This window comes from Astyanax mexicanus, chromosome 19 (genome assembly GCF_023375975.1).
Source record: "Astyanax mexicanus isolate ESR-SI-001 chromosome 19, AstMex3_surface, whole genome shotgun sequence".
NCBI classification, from domain to species: Eukaryota; Metazoa; Chordata; class Actinopteri; order Characiformes; family Acestrorhamphidae; genus Astyanax; species Astyanax mexicanus.
In genome coordinates this window covers 1,227,501-1,248,965 of record NC_064426.1, presented here as the reverse complement: position 1 = coordinate 1,248,965, position 21,465 = coordinate 1,227,501, and the positions used below count along the sequence as shown (strand labels likewise).

General features: G+C 41.8%; 3 protein-coding genes and 1 long non-coding RNA gene across 6 annotated transcripts in view; 2 read left to right on the top strand and 2 right to left on the bottom strand.

Annotated features, from left to right (window-relative positions):
- The window catches only part of LOC103027667 (putative methyltransferase NSUN7), a 38,055-nt gene extending 33,277 nt beyond the window's left edge, over window positions 1-4,778 (top strand). Inside the window, exons 12-13 of the mRNA XM_022676563.2 lie at window positions 3,758-4,040; window positions 4,147-4,778. Of these exons, the coding sequence (XP_022532284.2) occupies window positions 3,758-4,040; window positions 4,147-4,700 (837 nt within the window). The 3' untranslated portion in view covers window positions 4,701-4,778. The remainder of the gene's footprint in view (window positions 1-3,757; window positions 4,041-4,146) is intronic.
- ube2ka (ubiquitin-conjugating enzyme E2Ka (UBC1 homolog, yeast)) overlaps window positions 1-21,465 on the top strand; it is a 315,406-nt gene that overhangs the window by 54,972 nt on the left and 238,969 nt on the right. The window lies entirely within an intron of this gene.
- Window positions 5,098-21,465, bottom strand: part of LOC125784384 (uncharacterized) — a 240,373-nt gene continuing 224,005 nt past the window's right edge. The window contains exon 2 of the long non-coding RNA XR_007427164.1: window positions 5,098-7,669. This is a non-coding gene — a long non-coding RNA (uncharacterized LOC125784384). The remainder of the gene's footprint in view (window positions 7,670-21,465) is intronic.
- Window positions 5,915-21,465, bottom strand: part of LOC103027351 (amyloid beta precursor protein binding family B member 2) — a 38,709-nt gene continuing 23,158 nt past the window's right edge. Inside the window, exons 9-14 of one of the 2 annotated variants that reach the window (XM_022676559.2) lie at window positions 17,696-17,810; window positions 14,062-14,137; window positions 12,338-12,421; window positions 11,528-11,643; window positions 10,111-10,296; window positions 5,915-9,714 (exon numbers count right to left, since the gene is read on the bottom strand). In XM_022676559.2, coding sequence (XP_022532280.2) covers window positions 9,541-9,714; window positions 10,111-10,296; window positions 11,528-11,643; window positions 12,338-12,421; window positions 14,062-14,137; window positions 17,696-17,810 — 751 coding nt within the window. In that variant the 3' untranslated portion in view covers window positions 5,915-9,540. The remainder of the gene's footprint in view (window positions 9,715-10,110; window positions 10,297-11,527; window positions 11,644-12,337; window positions 12,422-14,061; window positions 14,138-17,695; window positions 17,811-21,465) is intronic. The other variant, XM_049467759.1, reaches the window with a different exon arrangement.

The window sequence follows — 21,465 nt, the reverse complement described above, 5'->3', positions numbered from 1 at the left end:
TACACTGAGGAGAGAATTCTGTTTCCAAAACGCGCTTCCCCCATTCACACAACAGAGAGAGAGAGAGGGGGATGGATTTAAATCTGCACCAGAGAATATGCTTATGTAATACTGGTGTGTGTGTGTGCGTGTGTGTGTGTGTGTTTGTTTGTTGTTCTGAGAGCTAGTCCATGTTGAAAGTGCTTCAGTTAGAGAAAGCGCTGCAGACTCGCCCTCAAGAGACTCTCTCTCTCTCCCTCTTTCTCTCTCTCTTCCTCGCTTTCTCTCTCTCTCCCTCTTTCTCTCTCTCTCCCTCTCTCTCTCTCTCTCGACTGCGGACCCATTCACTAATCTCACACGTCTGCTGAGGAATCCCTCCTTCACTCTCTCTTTCATCTGCAGCTGAAAATAACTCACTCGTTCCACAGAGAGAGAGAAAGAGAGATGGAGAGAGAGAGAGAGAGAGAGAGAGAGAGAGTCAGTACAGGCTGAATTGAGAGAGTTATGTTCATACAGTAGAATATTAATGACTTGGTGGAGTTAGAATTAGAATTAGAGTTGAGGACGGAATTAGTTAGAATTAGAGTTCGAGTTAAAGGTGATATTAGAGTAAAAGGTAGAAGTTGAGTTAAAGGTGTAGTTAGTATTAAAGACGGAGTTAGAGTTGGAAATAGAGTTAGAGTTAGAAATAGAGTTAGAGTTGAAGGTGTAGTTTGAGTTAAAATTAAAGTTAGAGTTAAAGGTGTAGTTAGTATTAAAGATGGATTTAGAGTTGGAAAAAGAGTTAAATTTTGAAGGTTTAGTTAGAGTTAAAATTAAAGTTAGAGTTGAAGGTTTAGAGTAAAAATTAAAGTTAGAGTTGAAGGTGTAGTTAGAGTCAGATTTAAAGGTAGATTTAAAGTTAGAATTAGAGTTCAATTTGAAAGAAATCGAGTTAGAGATGGAGGTGGAGATAGAGTTACAGTTAAGTTAGAGATTATAGAGTTATAGTATAGAGAGTTGTAGTTAAGAGTTAAAAGTGGAGTTGAGTTGAATTCTCTTGAAAATGATCTGCTCTATTCACACGTTGGCTCGGTTGAACTGTACCGGGATTGGTAGAGGGAGCTGTGCACGTGACCCGCCCACGTGTGCCGCTGTCTGTTACAGGGGGTTGATTATGTGTGATGAGTGCCCCCCTGCTATATTATACACATCAATCATATTCATCCCACACTGACACTCACACCACAACATAATCAAAGCCATTTAATGGGTGCTCTCGCTCTCTCACTCTTTCTCTCTCTCTCTGTAACATATGGGACAGTAAAGAGTTTTATGATGCATTTCCTCCTTTGCATCCGGGACCAATAAACTGGACGGTACAGCGTAAATAGAGACAGGAAGAGAGATTGACTCACAAATAAAAGATCAGATCAGTTTAATTGTGTAGAATTCCTGAAATCAAGATTCTGAATGAATGTCTGTAATATTTCCAGCTCTGGTGCAGTATATTCAAATAGTTCATACACTTGTATATATGCACAGAGACGGCACGGTGGCTAAGTGCCCTCCCAGTGCCCCGTGCGGTCTTCCAGGTGGACGGTGGTTTTCGGTTGTGTGTGAAGCTACCTTCACCATGTTTGAAAGCAGCACTTTACTCTTGGGGGTCTTAGTTACAGTAACAGTGTTTGAAAGTACCTCCACAACCTGGCTGATTAATTCGTTAAAATATATTTACATTTTTATACTCTATATGAGCACACCAAATACACTCTATGATAGCCTTATGCATGATATTTATATTTACATTTATATTTATATATAATATATTTACATCTATATTTAGGGTATTTAGCAGATGCCCTTATCCAGAGCGACTTGCTTTGCTGTTTTTATGATATGAAAATATCCAGAGCTAGAGTGTAGAGACTAGAATCAGAAATATACATCAAGATTCGAACACTTTTAGGAGAAAAGTGTTAGTTTAGGTAATGTTTAATCTGAAAGAATGAGGTCAGCTGACTACCTGAATGTACTAAATATATATCAGGTTATTCCATCATAGTGTTGGAACTGTGAAAGAGTGGAGTGTACTTTGCATAAACTTACAGATACAGATCATTATGTTTTCTGCGCTATTGTAAATTCAGGGAGGCGTATTGATATATTGGTTGCCGTGGCGATGGAGCGCATGCTGCAGGTGTATCAGACAGAGGTGAGGTGGATGTACTGATGAAGTAGTGCTTTAATGTTGGGACAGCCTGAGGATGTGGTCACTGTGTTAATGGGCTTTTTGTGAGGCCTTTAAAGTGGGCGGGGCTTTGTATAGCGGTTACAGATTTATGTGTGTGTGTGCAGGTGTGTGGAGGTGTGTGTGCAGGTGTGTGGAGGTGTGTGTGACCTTCTGTGTAGCCACGTTTAGCTGAAGGACAAATGAAATTAGTGATTCTGTGGCCGGGGGGGCTGGACGAGTGAGAGAGAGGGCGAGAGACATAAAGAGACATAAAGAGAGAAAAAGAGAGAGAGAGAGAGAAAGCAGGAAAAGACGTATTGAATAATTCAGCCCAACTGTCTTTCTATGTTAGCATCAGCGGGGCAACCCCTCAAGACCTCCAGCGCCTCACACACACACACACACACACACACACACACACACACTCACTCACACACACACACACATACACACACATACGGTCCAAAAGGGCTTGAATTATTCAGGGTGAGTAGAGAGACTGGTGCTGAGGCAGCAGGTGGCCCAACACACACACACACACACACACACACACATTACACACTACACACACACTCGGACAGGGCTTTTGGGTGCATGTTTGATAAGATCCAAAGATCCACCTGAGGACGTTTACCTATCACAACATCCCCCACATGCTGAGATTACACACTACCCTGCTGAGGAACCGTCCTGAGAACATCCGGAGATCACCCTGTGGGTTTGACCCGGGCTTTACGACCCAATTAGTAATCAGTTTACACAAATTACACCTACTATTCTATTAATTAATCATGGGTGTGGTTAATTTTGGGGCGTAACGTAAAATAAACCAATCAGAGTGTCTCTTGCTCATCATTCTCTTTAAGAGTAGATCAGTTGAGCTCTGACTTTGGTGGATTGCTATTGTAACGGTGCAGCTACCTGGACGTGTCCAACAAACTCTTCTCAGCAGAGGAAACTGAGCTGCTGGTTGACGCTGTGAAGGAGCTCCAGCAGCTCATTTACGGGAACAGCAATGTTATTTTATTTACTATTCTGTTTATTGTTGATGTAAAAGTTGGGTTTGTGCTGATGTGTGTTCATGTGTGTGTAATAAGTGGGGGTGTACGCTCGGCTCGTCACAGCGCCTGTGTTACCGAGATAGCGATGAACGTCTGACTGTTGGCATCTGTCTAGGTTGTATTCAGTCAGTGGAGCTCCTGTGTTTTCCGTTACCAAGATAAACAAGCAAAACTCCAGAAATGTACCTGAACACACCTCATTTCCAGAACACCACGCCCATCAGTGTAGATATATTCAGAAAATCTGCTGCTGTTTAAACCAGACAGAAGGAAAAGAGGATGTAAGTGTAAGATGTGTAAGTGTAAGATAGCAATGAGCATGTTGTTATATCATTAAAGTAGTGGAGGGATACATGCAGGGTGTTATGAGACAAAGTAGTCCCTAATGTTTTGCATAATAAAACATATTAAAAGGTCATTTTAAAATAATAATAAAAAAAAAACAATTAACAGTAAAAGCAATGGTTAATTTTAAACCCCTCCTCTTCTCTCTGATTGGCTGCAGCCCGAGCCTGAAGTGAAGGAGACGCCACAGGAGGTGATCTCTCGCGCCGCCGCCATCGGGCTGTTAGATGGTCTTCAGCCAGATCAGCCAACCAAGAAACAGGGCCGCAGGAGACGCACCCGCAAAGGAGCCGCCAATCAGGGAGGCCCCGCCCACAGACAGGCCCGCCCATCCATCAGCAGCCAATCAAAAGTTAAGGAGTTTTTAAAAAACGAGGAGAAAGCAAGCAGCTCAGCTCCAGCAGTCGTACAGGAGCAGACAAATGGAGCGTTCTCACCATGGGGTAATATTTCTGTATATAAATATATATAAAATATATATACAGAATATATATGTACAGTTTTAGAACACCTCTATTTTTTCCATTTATTATATTTTCTCTCTCTCAGGTGATGCGAAACCCACTCATCAACTGTCATCTAAATCAGTCAACCTGAAACTAGGCTCCGCCTCCAGCCCTGCTTTGACCTTTTGCCCCGCCCTCACCTTAAGCCCCACCCAGCCCTCCAATATCATCTTTACCTCCAGCATGAACCTGCCTTCCAGCACCACCTTGACCTCCAGCAGTACCTTGACCTCCAGCCCGTCCAATAAGACTCTGAACCGAACCGTCATTAACGCTGCGTTCACCAATAACAGACGAGCTTCAGTCCCTGGAGCTCCGCCCCCTGCCCCACCCAAGGGCAGACAGGAAGTTCTGCGTCCCGTGACGGTGACGTTTCCTCCCGTGCTGTTCCCAGACTCCTCCCCCTCCTCTGTGTGGAAGAGCAGGAAAGCTCCTCCCCCTCGACTAAGCCACACCCTCTCCTACCCTCAGTGGAGAAACCACACCCCTTTTATCACCTACAACCCCCTCCTACACCCACCAATACACACACAGACACACACACCGTTACACACACAGTCCAACAGCAGCCTCAGACACCCACGACCGTGGCTCTGAAACACACACACACACACACACACACACACACACACACACACACACACACACACACACACACACACACTCACACACACACTAAAACAAGTATCTCCAAAACAGCAACTTTACAGGAGAGAGAAAAAACCTTGTAAACTTTCAATGGAAGTCAATGTAAAAAGAGGTTATTTCAGGTCATTTTGAAGCATTTCTATTGGTCGAATCATCAAAAAAATTTGACACAATGTCAGGGACAGATTGTTTGTTTAAATTATGTACTAAACTAAAATTTGTTTTAAAAAAATTAAGATATTTGTTTTTCATTGGACAGCGACGAGATGTGATAAGTATTACTGCAGATGCTGTGCTGTAAAAGTTTTTGCTGCAAATATATTTCTTAGCTTTGCTTACTTTTTCTACACACACACACACAAACACGCATACAAACACACACTGCCATAAAACCATGAGTGCCAGGAGTATTGCAGAGGATCTGAGGAAGCATTTGTTTATTTGCCCAGAAGCTGAATAAAGCTCCATTTTTTGTACATCAAGTATTATTAATATTAAATGGAAATTCCACAGAAATAAAAAAATGTGTGTTCATTTAATACTTATTCAGAGAGACAACAACAAATTCACCCTCATGATTCTTTCAAATTCTACGTTCACATTACCAGGCTGTTTTTTTTTTTTTTGCTCATTGTGGCTCAGATCATGGCTGTGTGAACTATTTTTTTTCAAATCAGATTTGAGTCACTTTCATACCTGTGAGGTGAATGTGAATGGTCTAATCAGAATTCATGCTTCTTTTTTGCTTTTACGCATTAGCATTAGGGCTACGTGCTTCTCTCTCGTACCCACACTGCATCTCTTGCTGAAGCTGTGCAGCTATAGCTGCAAAAAAACAGCAAAAGCAAACCGCCTGTCCTTTTTTCACCTCATGGACCTGAGCATGAACTTCCAGTGAATGTGAACCGACAAGAAAGACAAATGTGAGCAATCAAATTTGAGCAAAGTGGCTTAATGTGTTACAGAGGTGGGCCAATGTAGAGTTAGGAGTCTTGCCCAAGGACTTTTATTGGTGTAGCACTCCAATTTCAATTTTCAATCACCCAGACCTGGAATTAAACCCCAGTCTCCCACAAACTGCAGTGTGAAACTGAACAAAACTAATCCAGATTATTTTAATAGTTTATTATTCAGTGTAATAAAAAGGTCTGGAGTCAGTGGGGTGATTTGAAATGCCTTTATTTTGCACAGGGACATGATGACATATTAATATGGTGTAAAAATTAGTGATGTCACATCTCTGTGAGGTACACAGGTGAGTTCAGCTTCGTTTACATGGATTAAAAAAAAACACATTCCTCTTTTTTTTTTAGTGTGTAGTTTTGCAGCTTACACTTTCACTGGCATTCTCCCTGGGTCTGTGAGTGCTGTTCACCCCCAGATAAACACTGACAGAGTGTGTGTGTGTCAGTCGGTGTGTCTGTCTGTCTGTCTATCTGTCTGTCTGAGAGTGAGGATTCGTAGCTTATGTGTTCAAAACATCATTCATAATGAGAAGCCGTATTACTGTATAGCTTCTGTGTGTGTATGTGTGTGTGTGCGCGTAATCTATAGCACCAGCTACATCAAAGTGGAGTTAGCTTTAGCGTTCAGACGTAGCCTGCGGCCTGCATTCATAAACACAGCGTGTTTACAGGAACCGTGAGCCTCCAGTCAAATAAACTGATATCAGATCAGATCAGGGCCAGATTCACATCACACCCACTTATAAAATCTTAAATATGGTTTTTAGCTTCCTTTCAGACTCGCTGTGAGGCGTTTTTATAATAAAAGTAATGGTTAAGTCATGAAACACAAGTGAAAAACTTATGCTAACGTGGCTAACAGTGAATGGAAATCAATGGTCTTAAACAGCATCGTTTAAAGCAAACCAGCAGGTTGTGGTGATTGTGTTGTCCTCACTCACAAGATAACACCTCATAACGTATACAGATTATACCTATGTTCCACACAATGGTAGGTAAGGATGGTGGCTGACAGCATCTGGTTAGATTTGTCCATGCAAACAGAGACTAGTGACTAGCATAAATCCAGATACACATTCAATGCAGGACATCAAGATATTGGACATAGCAAAAGTCATGGGACAACATAATCAAGTCATGTCCCATGAATTTTGGAATATCAGTGTATATTCGTTAAATGTGTTGCTTGATAAAAAAATAATAATTTGTATTTACAGTAGTGGTGTAAAAGTGGTGTAATTCCACTTGCCATCTACAGGGGGAGCCGATGAGTAAAAGAGGCCAATTCCCACTTAATGCTGCATTAACTGCTGCTAACTGGTGACCGCTAGGTTGTATTAACTGCTAGTGTTAGCATTAGCATGTAGCATTAGCATGCTATAATCTGATTAATGGTAATGGTAGTGTGCGATTTGGGACGCAGCCATTATTTTCAGTCTCTCAGATTCTCTTTTCACACGGATACTAAAGCCAAGCTAACATGGTTTTGACCTGACCATACCTGTATACGTTGTGAGGTGTTATCTTGTGAGTGAGGTTGACTGAATGCTGGTCAGTGTGCTCATGATGCACAGAAATCACATCCACATTTAATGGTTGAGTGAGCATCACACTGTGCTCTCTCTCTCTCTCTCTCTCTCCAAATGCTTATGAGACTCTTTTGGGGAAAACTGGGCTTCTGTTATTAAAAATAATAATTCAAGCCCTCAAAACCTGCTGACCAAATTGCTGTATATGCAAGCACTATGCAAATTTATGCAAATGATATGAAAATGTGGGGAATTTTTGTCACACGCCTGATTTATGGCCCGAACTGGACGCCTTGCTTTAATAGCCGCTAAAAATCAACACGATAAACGCTCTAAATATGTACACACTATACTACAGCTCTGGAAAAAAATAAGAGAGCACTTAAAAATGATGATTTTCTTTGATTTTACCAAACCCGAAAACCTCTGGAATATAATCAAGAGGAAGACGGGTGATCACAAACCATCAAACCACCAAACACTGATTTTGGCTTTAGAGAAGGGGGCGGGTCTACCAAATGAGTAGGCGAGTTTAAATCCACCTCTGATCTCGAATTTGCAACATTTTGGGCGTTATTTAAATCTTAAAATTTGTATAAAACATAAAAGGAAAAGAACCGCAGTGTGCATCCATGCTTATATATCATCATTGTCCAGAACCCATTCGTTCATCATCATCATTTAACTCTGACCCAGAATCAGCTCGATTTTTAGAGGTGTGGTAAAATGATCCTGGATCAGCACATACAGTATGTGACTGGTTTACAGCGCATGTTTTGCCGCAGTGGCAAATCTCTCTTCTGTCCTTCGTCACATCGGCATTCTGTCGATACTCCACATCCCAGAAGCTCAGATCAGGATGCGGGTCAGCATCAGCATCAGGACCACAGCATCCCTGGCTTTGATGCTCCTAGTGCAGAGCGGAGGTCTGCGGCCAATCAGCAGCAGTAGAGTGAGTACGGTCTCGGGTGTGACGGAGATACACGGACAGTGTGAAATGAACAGAATTACCCATGATCCTTCAGACGGTCAGTGGCTGTGTGTGTGTGAGAGTATGGGCTCTTTAAGATGAGACACTGCAAATCAATAGAGTAAAAGTTCCAAATTTCAAAGATATATAATATTTTTACATGACACTTTGGGTTCAGTAGCTCCTCCATTTCCACTCGCTGTTGTATTTTTAACATGGATCTCCGTGAAAACCGTGGCGCGAAATTACGGTGCGCGGCAGTGGACAAATATCTATTTTAATAAACGAGAGAAGACGAAACTCACAGATGTGCGTCCGGACGGGACTTAAATTACTGGAGGAGCACGGAGTTCAGAGAAAAACAGTAGATAATTCACCTACATGATCGTTCTGGACGGGAATAAAATCACAGAGGATAAAAACCCCATAAAAGGGAGAAAATTACCCCAGAATCCCCTGAGAAATGAATCCTTCCTGGATAGAGCTATTTAGTGTAACATTTTGTCCTTAAAACAAAAATGAAAATCAAAATGAGTGTGATGCTCTATTGACTGCAATAAGGGTCAAAAACGCTGCTACTGCACTATGTAACTCCACTCTCCACAACTGTGTAACACTGCATAATATAAGTGTAAAATCCTGTTATCTTACTCTACCGTCTCAGTCCACATGCTTTTCTCACTTTTATTCACTCACTCCTTTAATCTCTCAGCTTGTCCAGGAAAGCATGTGCACAGCGTGTCCTGTAGTGGAGTCTCAATATACAGTATTACAACTGCAGTTCAATTTCTAATTCCTGACTGAAGGGGGAGCCCAGGAACAAATTAAAAGAAATAAAACAAATTCTCATGTAATTACCAATTTAATGATACTTTTTGTTTAGATGTTTAGATGCAAATAAAATATATTATTTAATGAAATATGAGCTAATTTGCATATATTTTCAGAACAGAAATCGTAACAGGGAATAAAGACAGGTTAAAAATGACACATTTTTTTGAGTTGGATTATTATAATCTGATTCTTTTCGATTTTGCCCATATAACGAATGTCTGCAGTGTCTCGCCTTAAAGTGTGTGTGTGTGTGTGTGTGTGAGGCCGGGGCATGCTTCAGGAAGCGTGCTGAGACGGCGGAGGTCGATGGTCAGCGGTGGAGCTTCACCCACTGGGCTCCTGATCTTCCTTCCTTTGATCTCTGTGTTTGTTTATTTGTTTATCTGTTTGTTTGTTTGTTTATCTGTTGTGAGGTCCGTCCCGCTGGCCGTACAGAGGTACTGGTATATATACAGGTTCTCCCGCCGGCTCGGCTCGGCCGCGCTGCGCCGTCATTGGTTGGGCAGTTCGGGGGACGGCTTCTTTTTCAGAGTGTCTATGATGGACTGGACGCCGCGTTTGACGCTGGTGGTGACGCGGCGCGTGACCGAGTCCGGCGGGGGCGGAGACGAGGAACCTGCCTTCTGAGAGGGGGAGCGAGCCACCAGGCATTTCTGGTACCGGAGCTGAGAGATAGAGAGAGAGAAATAAAAATATTCTCATTTAGAGCATTTATTTGCAGAAAATGAGAAAAAAACTCAGAGCTTTCAGACCTCAAATAATGCAAAGAAAACAAGTTTATATTCATTAGTTTTAAGAGTAACCCTAAATGGAATAATCCTGGTATCATGTTCTCCTCCACCAGTCTTACACACTGCTTTTGGATAACTTTATGCTGCTTTACTCCTGGTGTAAAAATTCAAGCAGTTCAGTTTGGTGGTTTGATGGTTTGTGATCATCCATCTTCCTCTTGATTATATTCCAGAGGTTTTTAATTTGGTAAAATTAAAGAAACTCATCATTTTAGGTCTCACTCTTATTTTATGAGTGTATGCATGTGTAAATGTATGAATCAGACTCACCACGCAGGCAGACTGCACTGCTTCTGACACGGTCCCTGCGTTGGGTTCACACCAGAACACGTGACACTGGAAGTGCTGGTTCCCAGTGTCCATAATGAAGGCAAAAGTGTGTATGTCTCGTCCCACGCCCATAAACGACAGGAAACGCACACGACACTCCACCAGCACTTCCTCCTCCTCTTCCTCCTGAAAAATACAGCAGGTAGAGCTGCAGTTTATGGAGTGTTCATACATCTTTTAAATGTTGTGAGAAGGAATAATAACTGTTGAATGTTTTACAGTTAAACTTTTTTTCTGATTTGGGTTGTAGTTTATTATAACTTGCAGACCGGGCTCAGCTCAAGGCTGCGGGAGCAGAGGTGAAAAGTTCCTCAAGTTTAGAACTTCTGATTTTGCAAGGCAGCAGGTTTGGTGCCAGACAGGCAGAAAAGCTCAAACTCCATCAATACTGTTGATCAGAACAGCCTGCTGAGATTTACACACACGAGACTGAAGCTACCAATCAATTTACAGAGTCAAGCAGCTCCGAACAGTAGATTTTCTCTGTTTATTTACAGGATTTACTTAACTGCAGTGATCTGCAATCTGACAAAATCCATTTTACTGCAGTAACAGTTTGTGTAAAATTTAAGTTAATTAATATTAACATGAGCATACAGGGGTTGGATAATGAAACTGAAACACCTGGTTTTAGAGCACAATAATTGACAGTTCTGGTGGAAACAGGAGAGTTGAGGTGCACATTGAATTCTGCGTGATTTGATCAGCCGTGGTTTTATGTTTTTTGGATACAATCCGGGTTAGCACCCGAACATCCCTTTCAGACAGCTTCCTCTTACAGCGTCCACAGTTAATCCTGTTGGATGTGGTTGGTTCTTCTTGGTGGTATGCTGACATTACCCTGGATACAGTGGCTCTTGATGCATCACAAAGACTTGCTGTCTTGGTCACAGATGCTCCAGCAAGACCTGCACCAACAATTTGTCCTCTTTTGAACTCTGGTATGTCTCCCATAATGTTGTGTGCATTGTAATATTTAGAGCAGAACTGTGCTCTTACCCTGCTAATTGCACCTTCACACTCTGCTCTTACTGGTGCAATGTGCAATTAATGAAGATTGAACACCAGGCTCCTCCAATCTACTGACTGTAATTGAAAAACAAAAGTCCCATGTCCATCGAGCCTTTTCTGATCTGGGGTTGTACAGAATATGCTTTTATATAGACTGGAGTTTCAGTTAAGCCTCACATCAGTTAAGCCCGGTTTTAGCCTCACATCTGATCCCAGGCATGTCTCGGCTGATGGATTGGATTTGGGTCAGTAATCAATCATGATACTCATGACTTCTCACTGAACCGCTGCTTTAAAAAAACGCTGCCGTGCTATTGGCTGATTATCGGCGGCTCCTGCAGCTCACCTTCTCCTTGATAACGCTGACCGTAGCGTCCTCCACATTCAGCAGCACTGCGGTCCAGTCCTCCTTCCCCGTGGACGAGAGCAGACTGTCGATCGCCCCATTTATAATGTCCATGCCTGAGAGAGAGAGAGAGAGAGAGAGAGAGAGAGAGGGATATATATATAAACTGATAAACTCTACAAAAGTATGTGGACGCCTCCAGCATTAAGAGTATTAACAGGGAGTTTGACCTGCTTTACTGCAGCTAAACTCTTCTAAAGAAAAAAAAATCACATTTTCTCCCAATTTAGAGACTCGGTTCTGATACATCAGCTCACAGACGCAGCCTTGTGCTGATCCACATCACCCTAGGAGTGATGAGGGGAAAGTGCACCAAATGTGCTCTCTCAGGGCTCTGACAGCTGATGGTAAGCTGCATGGCAGGGATTCGAACCAGCAATCTCCTGATCATAGTGGCAGTGATTTAGCCCCCTAAATTATGTATTATGATTTTTTTAGAAATTTAATTCAAATTCAAGAACTGAACTGGAATTTATGGGTTATTCTCAATTCAGTTCTGAATTTTGTACAACCCTACTCCAGAGGGCAATAATCTTTGATCTATTCTCTATAATCTATTGATCAATAATCTATTGGCAGTACTGGCCTACACTTCCAACTTTGAATAAAATGATTTTAAACACTGAATTATTGAGTGAATTTTGAGAATTTGGTGCAGTTCCCCTTTTAGTGTGGCTACAGGTAAAGGTACAGGTACAGGTGTGGCTACAGGTACAGGTGAAGGTGAAGGTAAAGGTGAAGGTGAGTTACCTATAGGGCGAGACACTGAAGTCACTCCCAGGTAGTGAACGTGGAAGCTCTGTTGTAGTTCAGTCTTTGGTGTGGGAAACTCTACTGAGAGAACACACACACCAATACACACACACACATACACACACACACACACACACACCAATACACACACACACACACACACACACACACACCAATACACACAGAGAGATTCTGATGTAACACCATATAGAGTCTGAAGTCAAATCACTCACACTATTTTATTCTTTTATCCTCTCTGTCTCTCTATTTCTCTCACTCACACAACAAAACAGCACCAACTGTGTGTGTGTGTGTGTGTGTGTGTGTTTGTGTGTGTGTGTGGGGCTGTGTGTGTGTAATCTGGTGTTTCTCTGTGGATTTCTTGGGTTTACTCGTCAGCGCTGCAGAAAAGCTGTTTGAGTGAAACTGCAAAACAAACCAGCACCTAAAGGGCAGGATCTGTGAGTGTGTGTGTGTGTGTAGGAGTGTGTGTGAGTCTGTGTGTGTGTGTGTGTGTGTACAGAAGCAGTTTCAGGTTGGAGTATTGGGTAAAGCAAGTCTAGAGTTAAAAACAGCTTCTAAATATGAAATCTAGTTATTATTTCACTTATTTCTACACCTCCTTCACCTTATTCAGAGTGTAGTTGTAATAGAGGGTTGTGGGTTTGTGACCCGGGTTTGGTAAGCTGTCATGTTAAAAAGATAAAAAGAGAAAGAGAGCGAGAGACATAGATATAGTGAGAGGGAGAGAAAGAGGGTAATTTAGAGAGAATTAAAAAAAAGGAGACAATGAAACAAAAACATCAGAACCAAAGCAGCTAGATGGATAAAAAAGATAAAGAGGAGAGCGAGAGTGAGAGGGAGAAGGAGGGAGAAAAAGAGAGAGAGAGAAAGAGAGAGAGAGTGGTAAGTTGGCGCAGGTCCAGGCGGTGCGGTCGTTGGGAGAGTGATTTTCGGTCGGTGTGATCTGGCTGCGTTGGGGAGCGTTGAGCGCGGCTACGCTAACGCCAGCGCTCCGTTAATTGGTTTTTAATGGGGTCGACTGGGCTGCACGCTAAGCGCTAACGCAGTGCATCTCGTCACCTCGCACTCATTTTTCATCCCTCCATTACAACAGAACCGCGCTGTTTAATGATCTCAGAGCAGGACGGGATCTGAACAGAGCAAACAGACAGAGCTTAAATAATAATCACCCGCCAGCTGAGAACTGCACTTTCCACAACGTTTAAACTGCTGAGCTTTTTCAGTTCAGTATACTGGGGTTTATTTCAAGTTACGCCCAAAATTAATTAAGAGAATTAGTACGCGCTTCCAGCTGCACAAGGTGTACTTTTCCCGTCGTTACGATAGCAAAGACAAACTGCATGGTGTACGATTGACAGCTCACCAGTAGATCACTAAAATAGGACCCCATGTGTCTTTGCAAAAGTGTGTGTCTTTGCATGTGTGTGTGTGTGTGTGTGTGTTATGTGTGTTGAATACTGATCCGCAGTTCCTCAGTAACAGCGTTAGCCACACTGCTGATTAATACAGATTCTGGACGGGTCTGGAGTCCCGCTGTTCTCCTAATATAAAAGAACCTGAATAAACTGTAGTAATAAATTCAGCGCATGCAGAGAGTTTTAAACAGAATTGGAAATAATCCATTATATCATGAACGTGATGAGGCATCAGTGTGTGTGTGTGTGTCACAGGACCGGGTTCTCAGTCAGTACTGGTACCTTGCAGCGGGACGTCGGAGCCGGGGAGGGAGGAGCCGCCCGCCGCCGCTTTGCCATTCTTCCGTTCAGCCATAATCTGGAGGAGAGAAAACAACAACAACAGCAGCACGTTTATTTATTTATCACTCTCGCGCTGTCTCTGCTCGCGCCCACTCTCGCATCTTCTACCCAAACCCTCTCAAACCCCATAAAACCCACTTAAACCCTATGAAAACCTCTAAAACCTTGTAAAAACTATCCAAAACCCTCTCAAATCCTATAAAGCTTTCTCACACCCTATAAAAACATCTTAAACCCTATTAACCCTTATAAAAAAGTCTCAAACCCTATAAAACCCTCTTAAATTCTCTAAAAACCCTGTTAAACCATCTCAAATCCTCTAAAACTCTAGAACACTCTCTCAAACTCTAAAAATACTGTCTAAAACCCTCTTAAACCCTCTGAAACCATATAAACCCTCTCAAACCCTATGAAAACCCTCTAAAACCTTATAAAAACTACCCAAAACCCTCTCAAATCCTATTAAGCTTTCTCACACCCTATAAAAAACATCTTAAACCCTATTAACCCCTATAAAAATTATCTCAAACCCTATAAAACCCCTGTAAAACCATGTCAACCCTTATAAAACCCTCTCAAATCCTCTAAAACCATATAACACTCTCGCAAACCCTATAAATACTGTCAAAAACCCTCTAAAACCATATAAACCCTCTCAAACCCTATAAAACCTTCTCAAACCCTATGAAAACCATCGAAAATCCTTAGACCCAATAAAAACCCTCTCAAACCCTTTAAAGCCCTCTCAAACCCTAAAAAACCTTCTCAACCCCTATGAAAGCCATCTAAAACCCTCTCAAACCCTATGAAAACCATCGAAAACCCTTTTAAATCCTCCAAAACCTTCTGAAACTCTATAACACTCTCTCAAACCCTAGGAAATCTGCCTAAAACCCTCTAAACCTCTATAAAACTCTCTCAACCCCTATAAAAACGATCTAATCTTAAACCCTCTAAAATTCTAAAAAAAAACTCTCGCAAACCCTCTAAACCCATATGAAACCTGTTTAAAAAGTAAAAAAAAAAAACATTGAATGAAAAGGTGTGCCCAAACTTTTGACTGGTACTGTACATTTACTTACATTACACAATTACACAGACCCGCTCACTGAGACTTAATGCAGCTGAAAAATTCATTAGAAGAAACTTTTAGTCTACCTGCAAATCCTACAATACCTGTCTCACAACCCACACACACACACACACACACACACTCAAACACTTCAAAGCTAGCTGAGGAAACTGGCATAAGCTGCTTTGCTGAATTTGTAATATTTTTAAGAGCCTCACACACACACACACACACTCTGGCAGTGTATGAGTAGCAGTTGTGATGTGGTGCTGGATGCTGATTGTATAATCTGCTGCTCGGCTAAAGCAGAACTTCCCCAGCTCACAATCATCACCACATGTTTACTGTATTTAGACACACACACACACACACACACACACACACAGCCTTATCAGCTCCAGCACCCGGACCCTCATTTACTCCACATCAAATAATAAACAATAAACTCCACCCTCCCGCTTCCATTATAGTTAATAAGGCTTTAAACAGGCGGCAGAAAAATTACTGCATTCATTTATTAGTTTTGTTTAAAAACCTAATTATTAAGTTTTCATCAGTATTTACTGCATCACAGAACTGCAGATCTGTAGAGTGAACAACACTGATCACCTGTTTCCAATAGCAATATCGTGTCCCATGACTTTTGCCATGTCTCGTGAAAGCTATCGAAGAAGTTGTACACTAACCAGTGTGTTCAATCAACCTCACTCACAAGATAACACCTCACAATGTATACAAACGAGGGCTTTCCCTAGCCTTCTGTCCCTTAAGAAACCACTTTAGGATCACTTTCTTTGTACATACTGCTGACCCATGACTTGTGGCATGTGGGTAGTGTGGGTATATGTGAATATGGGTGGTTGCTGTGGTGCAGTGGATAACACCACTGCTTGCCAGTGAGCTACCATGTGGGAGACTGGGGTTCAATTCCAGGTCTGGGTGACTGAATGCTGCACTACACCAATTAAAGTCCTTGGGCAAGACTCCTAATTCTACATTGACCCAAATCTGTAATAGAAATACGTAAAAAAAGTCGCATTACCAGGCTGAAGTGTCTTAAATCAGATTTTTTGCTCAATGTGGCTCAGATCTGATTTTTTCATGGCTGTGTGAACGTGCCAAATCCATTTTTTTTTTTATCAGATTTGAGTCACTTTCATATGTGATCCTAAATCAGATACGTATCCGATCCTTGGACCTGCGTGAATTCATGCGTCTTTTTGTTTTTACGCATTAGCATTAGCATTAGCGCTACGTGCTTCTCTCTCGTACTCACACTGCATCTCTTGGTGCAGCTGTGCAGCTATAGCTGCAAAAAAAACAGCAAAAGCAAACCGCCTGTCCTTTTTTCACCTTCAGAGCAGCTGTTTACTCTCCACTCCAGCAAAAGATGCTCCACATATGAGCTGCTAACTCATCCATTTCCCTTTATAAAGCTACAAGTCTCTCCTCTCTCTAATATGAGGGGTTTTTGTTGTTGGTGAAGAAGGAGGCGTTTATACAGGTATCAATGTGCAGCATGTGAGACGGTTCAGGAACAGATTCTGTGTTCACATTACACACAGATACAGATCACTTACATTTACACTGAATGTGAACCGACAAGATACATAAATCCAAATCCGATCTGAGCAAAAAATCAGAGCAATTTGAGCAACGTAGCTTAATGTAATGTGAACGTAGCCTAAAGAGATTTTGTTGTAGAGTCTTATAGAGATGCTTCAACAGGTCAGAGCAGTTCTGGCAGCTCTACACAGTATTCTGATGTCTGTTTTTTTAAGTTTCAGCTCTATTTTGTCTGGAAAAGACCACAGTGCTCAGAGTTGACCCTGAGATAGCCCCGGAGTGGAGCGATTAGCGGCTGCCTGGTGGGCGCTGAGCTCTGAGTGATAATAGACCCTGTAGAGGAGCGAATCCCAGTCGCGTGACTCAAACCCACTCTTACACCTTCACACTTCCCTCAGAAACGCCCCCGAGGGGAGAGGGGGAGAGAGGGAGAGAGAGAGGGGGAGAGAGAGAGGGGGAGAGAGAGTCTCCAAAAAGACCTCAGTCCCATCACTACTGAAAAATTGAAGGGCGAGAAACAGAGCAGAAAGAAACTCGTCTGTAGAAGGAAGGTGGACAAGCTACGTTTCTACATTTCTGGGGTGCTGTTAACTCCTGATGAGTGCCAGTTCCACCATTATTATCCGTTACATCAGTTGTTTCATGGTTGAGTATTTCTTCGCATAATCTGGATTAGAACATTACTCAAATATTCACTATTCACTGTATACCTGTAACTCTACCTCTTCACTACTTTACTTTAACTGATGCTCTCAAACACTTTATTAAGAAACAAGAAATTCAAGTAATTAACTCTTGATGAGTTCAGCACAGCTGTTAACTGAAAGCCTGAATCGCCCTGAAACAGATTCCCCTGATCAGATTTGGACATCAGTCTCCTCAGTAACATCATTAAGTGTCTGTCTAGATCTAAGTGATGATATCAGGAGGTTTTACCTTGGAGCAGATCTGGTGCAGGCTGCCAGCGATAGCTTCTGCAGGACTGTCACATTGGAACACGTGACATTTCAGCACACGCGTGTTCTTATCCCGAGCCACGTACGCAAAATCCCTGAGAAGAAGAGAAGAAAAACAGACGCTCGTTACCATGATGGACTACAGCCGGTACCTTTTCTGGAACCATATAAAAAAAAGGTTTGAATGAAGCAAAACTTTGACATAATTGGGGCTCCTAGCGGTCGAGCGAATCCAGGTTATGCAGCTTGCCATCACCTGCCGGAGACTCAAGAGAGCACAATTGACCTTGCTCTCTCTCTGGGTGAGTACAGTACAGTAGATGGCGCTCTCTCTTTCCCCTCATCACTCCTAGGGTGATGTGGATCAGCACAAGGCTGCATCTGTGAGCTGATGTATCAGAACCGAGTTGCTGCGCTTTCCTCCGAGCATTAGCGCTGAGATGCTACTCGGCAAAAAGGTTCGAAAAGAGGCGGAGTCTGACTTCACATGTGTCGGAGGAAGCGTGTGCAAGTCTTCACCCTCCTTCTGGGTGAAAGCTTTATGTACAGATGAAAGATGAGGCATTCAACCTTAAGACGAACACTGTATGAGCTGTTAAGCATGGTGGTGGTAGCATCATGCTCTGGCTCTGGATGGAATAGCATTGGGAACCCAACGCATTCATTGTTTCTTCCTAAAACAACAGTAAAAAAAAGGAGCTTATCCTGCATTTGTTGGAGTAACTGTCTCTACTGTCCAGAGCATAGACTTTCATAGACTACTATATTTATAACCGAAAAGTACTGTAAAAATTTGACTGCATTAAGCAACAAAAACTCAGGTTATTGAGGCTATCTCCAACTCTCCAATTCATCTCTGTATCCTGATACATCTACTTCTACAGGGACTAGACAAGCTGTTTGTGTACATTTTCACATTCTGTGTCAGCAATGGGTGCAACCTTATTAAAGCAGCGAAATTAATGAATTATTAAATTGTTTCTTTGCCAGAAAAACAACAAATTAAATTGAACTCATCAAATTTTTCAAAAAAGAGCCAAAAATTAAGTGACATTCAGGATTGTTTATGGAGTTAGCAGTTAGCATCATGCTAATTGGTGGGACATTCACTTCCATTAAGCTTCCACTTTACTACTGTATTAGTTTTTATTTAGCACCAGAACAAAAATAGAGCAGCCAAATTCATGTACTTATCTTATGTAGGTATCTTATACCTTCCCACCTATCAGAGTCAGACTACACACATACAAAATACATACCGGAACTACACACAGCCTGCTGTATAATTCATACCGCTTTCATTGTGGTTCACAATAAAAAAATTAATAAACAAGTAAACAGAAATCCAGAGAATCCAGAGAATAAAGGAAACATCAAAGGCTTTGGTTGTGTGAAAACAACAACAGAACGAGAGAAACGAGGCTACGCCGTGAACCAGATGCACCCTGGGATTCCGCACTCCAGCACCTGACAAATCTGGGTTCTTCAGTTTATTTTCTCTCTGCTCCCAGAGCGCCGTCAGAGCGGGAAACACAGCCAAACACACAGCAGCTCCACCTCCATTCAGCTACTGAACCATCAGCTCAATCCTTCTCTTCAATAAAGAGAGAAAACTAAACACTTTACCAAAATCTGACGTTTCTGACGCGTCTCATCCACTGACTAAAGCAGACGTTATGATATCTGACACTGGAAGCTAAAATAAGACTTTATACCTGATTTTATAAGCTTTATATGTATAAGTGTCTACACCCACTGATGCTCATCCCCATCCACACTATTCATATTCATACTTAATACCTCCGATCCTTATCAATGCACATCAGTACAACAGCTCAGATCGGGCCTAAAAAAATCCAGCCCTATCTGATTTTATCTGATCTAAAACCAACATTTTTTAGTAAGTACAGCGTGAAACCTGAGCTTTTTAAAAACATTTTGGGGCTGTTTAAATAAGCACAATCTGATCAGAATGATGTTAGTTCACATTGCAACACTGAAGAAGCATAGACCGGTAATTTTATAAAAATAATAAAGGCTACACACAGTGCTGCAAGTCAGCTGCCTAATGTGGTGAGCAATGCTCACTTTGCAGTTCCAGAGCTGTGTGATTATTACATTCTAATTGTGCAACTTTTTTAAAAAAAACACAGTTTGATTTGTTACTTTACTATATTGTTATTATCACATCATAGCTTTATATAAAATAAAAATAGCATTAAAAAACAGACGACTACATCACAAACTATCTGCTTGTCGGCTCAGGTTTAGGCAGAGAATCTAAACTCTAATCTATACCCATGTTCATTTATACAGCCAGACCCATTCTTACTGATACCCATTCCTTTCCTGGTTGGTACTGATGAGAGCCAGTTTCATCATAATGTTTTTGATGGTCTTTGTGACTGCACTTGAGGATACTTTTTGAGGATTATTTTGTATTGACTGTTCTTCGTTTCTCAAAGTCATTTTTTTCTTTATTTAGTTGAGTAGTTCATACTTAATAACCTTCTCATAATCTGGATTAGAACATTACTTAAATATTCACTACCTCTTCACTTTAACTGATGCTCTCAAACACTATAAAGGGAACCAATCTAAACTGAAGTTACTACCTGAATTAAAGTAAAGTGTGTGTGTGTGTGGATTTAGTCAATGAAACTAACTTGAGGGGAAACTACCTTTATTATTATATCAAAGTTGGCCCTGACCGGAGGCAAGCTGCTCGCAGGCATGTGTGTGTGAGTGTGTGTGTGTGTGTGTGTGTGTGTGTGCAGACCTTGGCTTTACTGCTGCAATCTCTACTTCTATTTATGACTCTATTACCCAACATGCCTCTCTCTAATTGTGCACTCCCATTTAGAGTCGATAACCCTGTGTGTGTGTGTGTGTGTGTAAATGTGTGTTTGTGTGTGTGTGTGTAAATGTGTGTGTGTGTGTGTGTGTGTAGATTTGTAGATTTAGAAGAAGATACAGTGGATGTGAAGGTGTGTTTCTTCACAAATGTGTGTGTGGGAAGCCTGTGTGTTAGATTGTAATTAGAAAGGGTGTGGGATGAACATTTGCATGTGTGTGTGTGTGTGCGAGTGTGCGTGTGTGTGTGTGTGTGTGTGTGTGTGTGTGTGTGTAGATTTCATCTCTATCTCCGCTGTTTACGTTCCATTACTCTGCTTCCACTGGGACACATTCTCATTATAGCTCTACACACCTCCACTGTTTGAGCGGAACACACACACACACACACACACACACACACACACACACAACCGGACACACACTCACAGTTTCACTAGTACTGTGTCCTATTCTACTGACAGTAATTTACTACAGGATTGGGTGGAACATAAAGTAGCGGAGTAAAAAAAAATTTTAAAGGGCGTCCCCAAAATTTTGGACAAATAAGGTTTTGTATCAAATAACATGTAGCAGGTGAATTATGGGAGTTGTAGTGAGGGCTGATTGATAGTGGGTGCAGGTGAATTATGGGAGTTGTAGTGAGGGCTGATTGATAGTGGGTGCAGGTGAATTATGGGAGTTGTAGTGAGAGCTGATTGATAGTGGGTGCAGGTGAATTATGGGAGTTGTAGTGAGGGCTGATATTAGTTGCAGTATAGTATGCAGATGGGATGTTCAATTTCTGAAGTTGTGTTTTTCGGGAATTTAACATGAAATAAACCATATAAGCTAATATTACCACCCACAGTGGACAGTGCAGTGCAGTGGGGGGTAATGATGGTGTTCTGTGGTAGC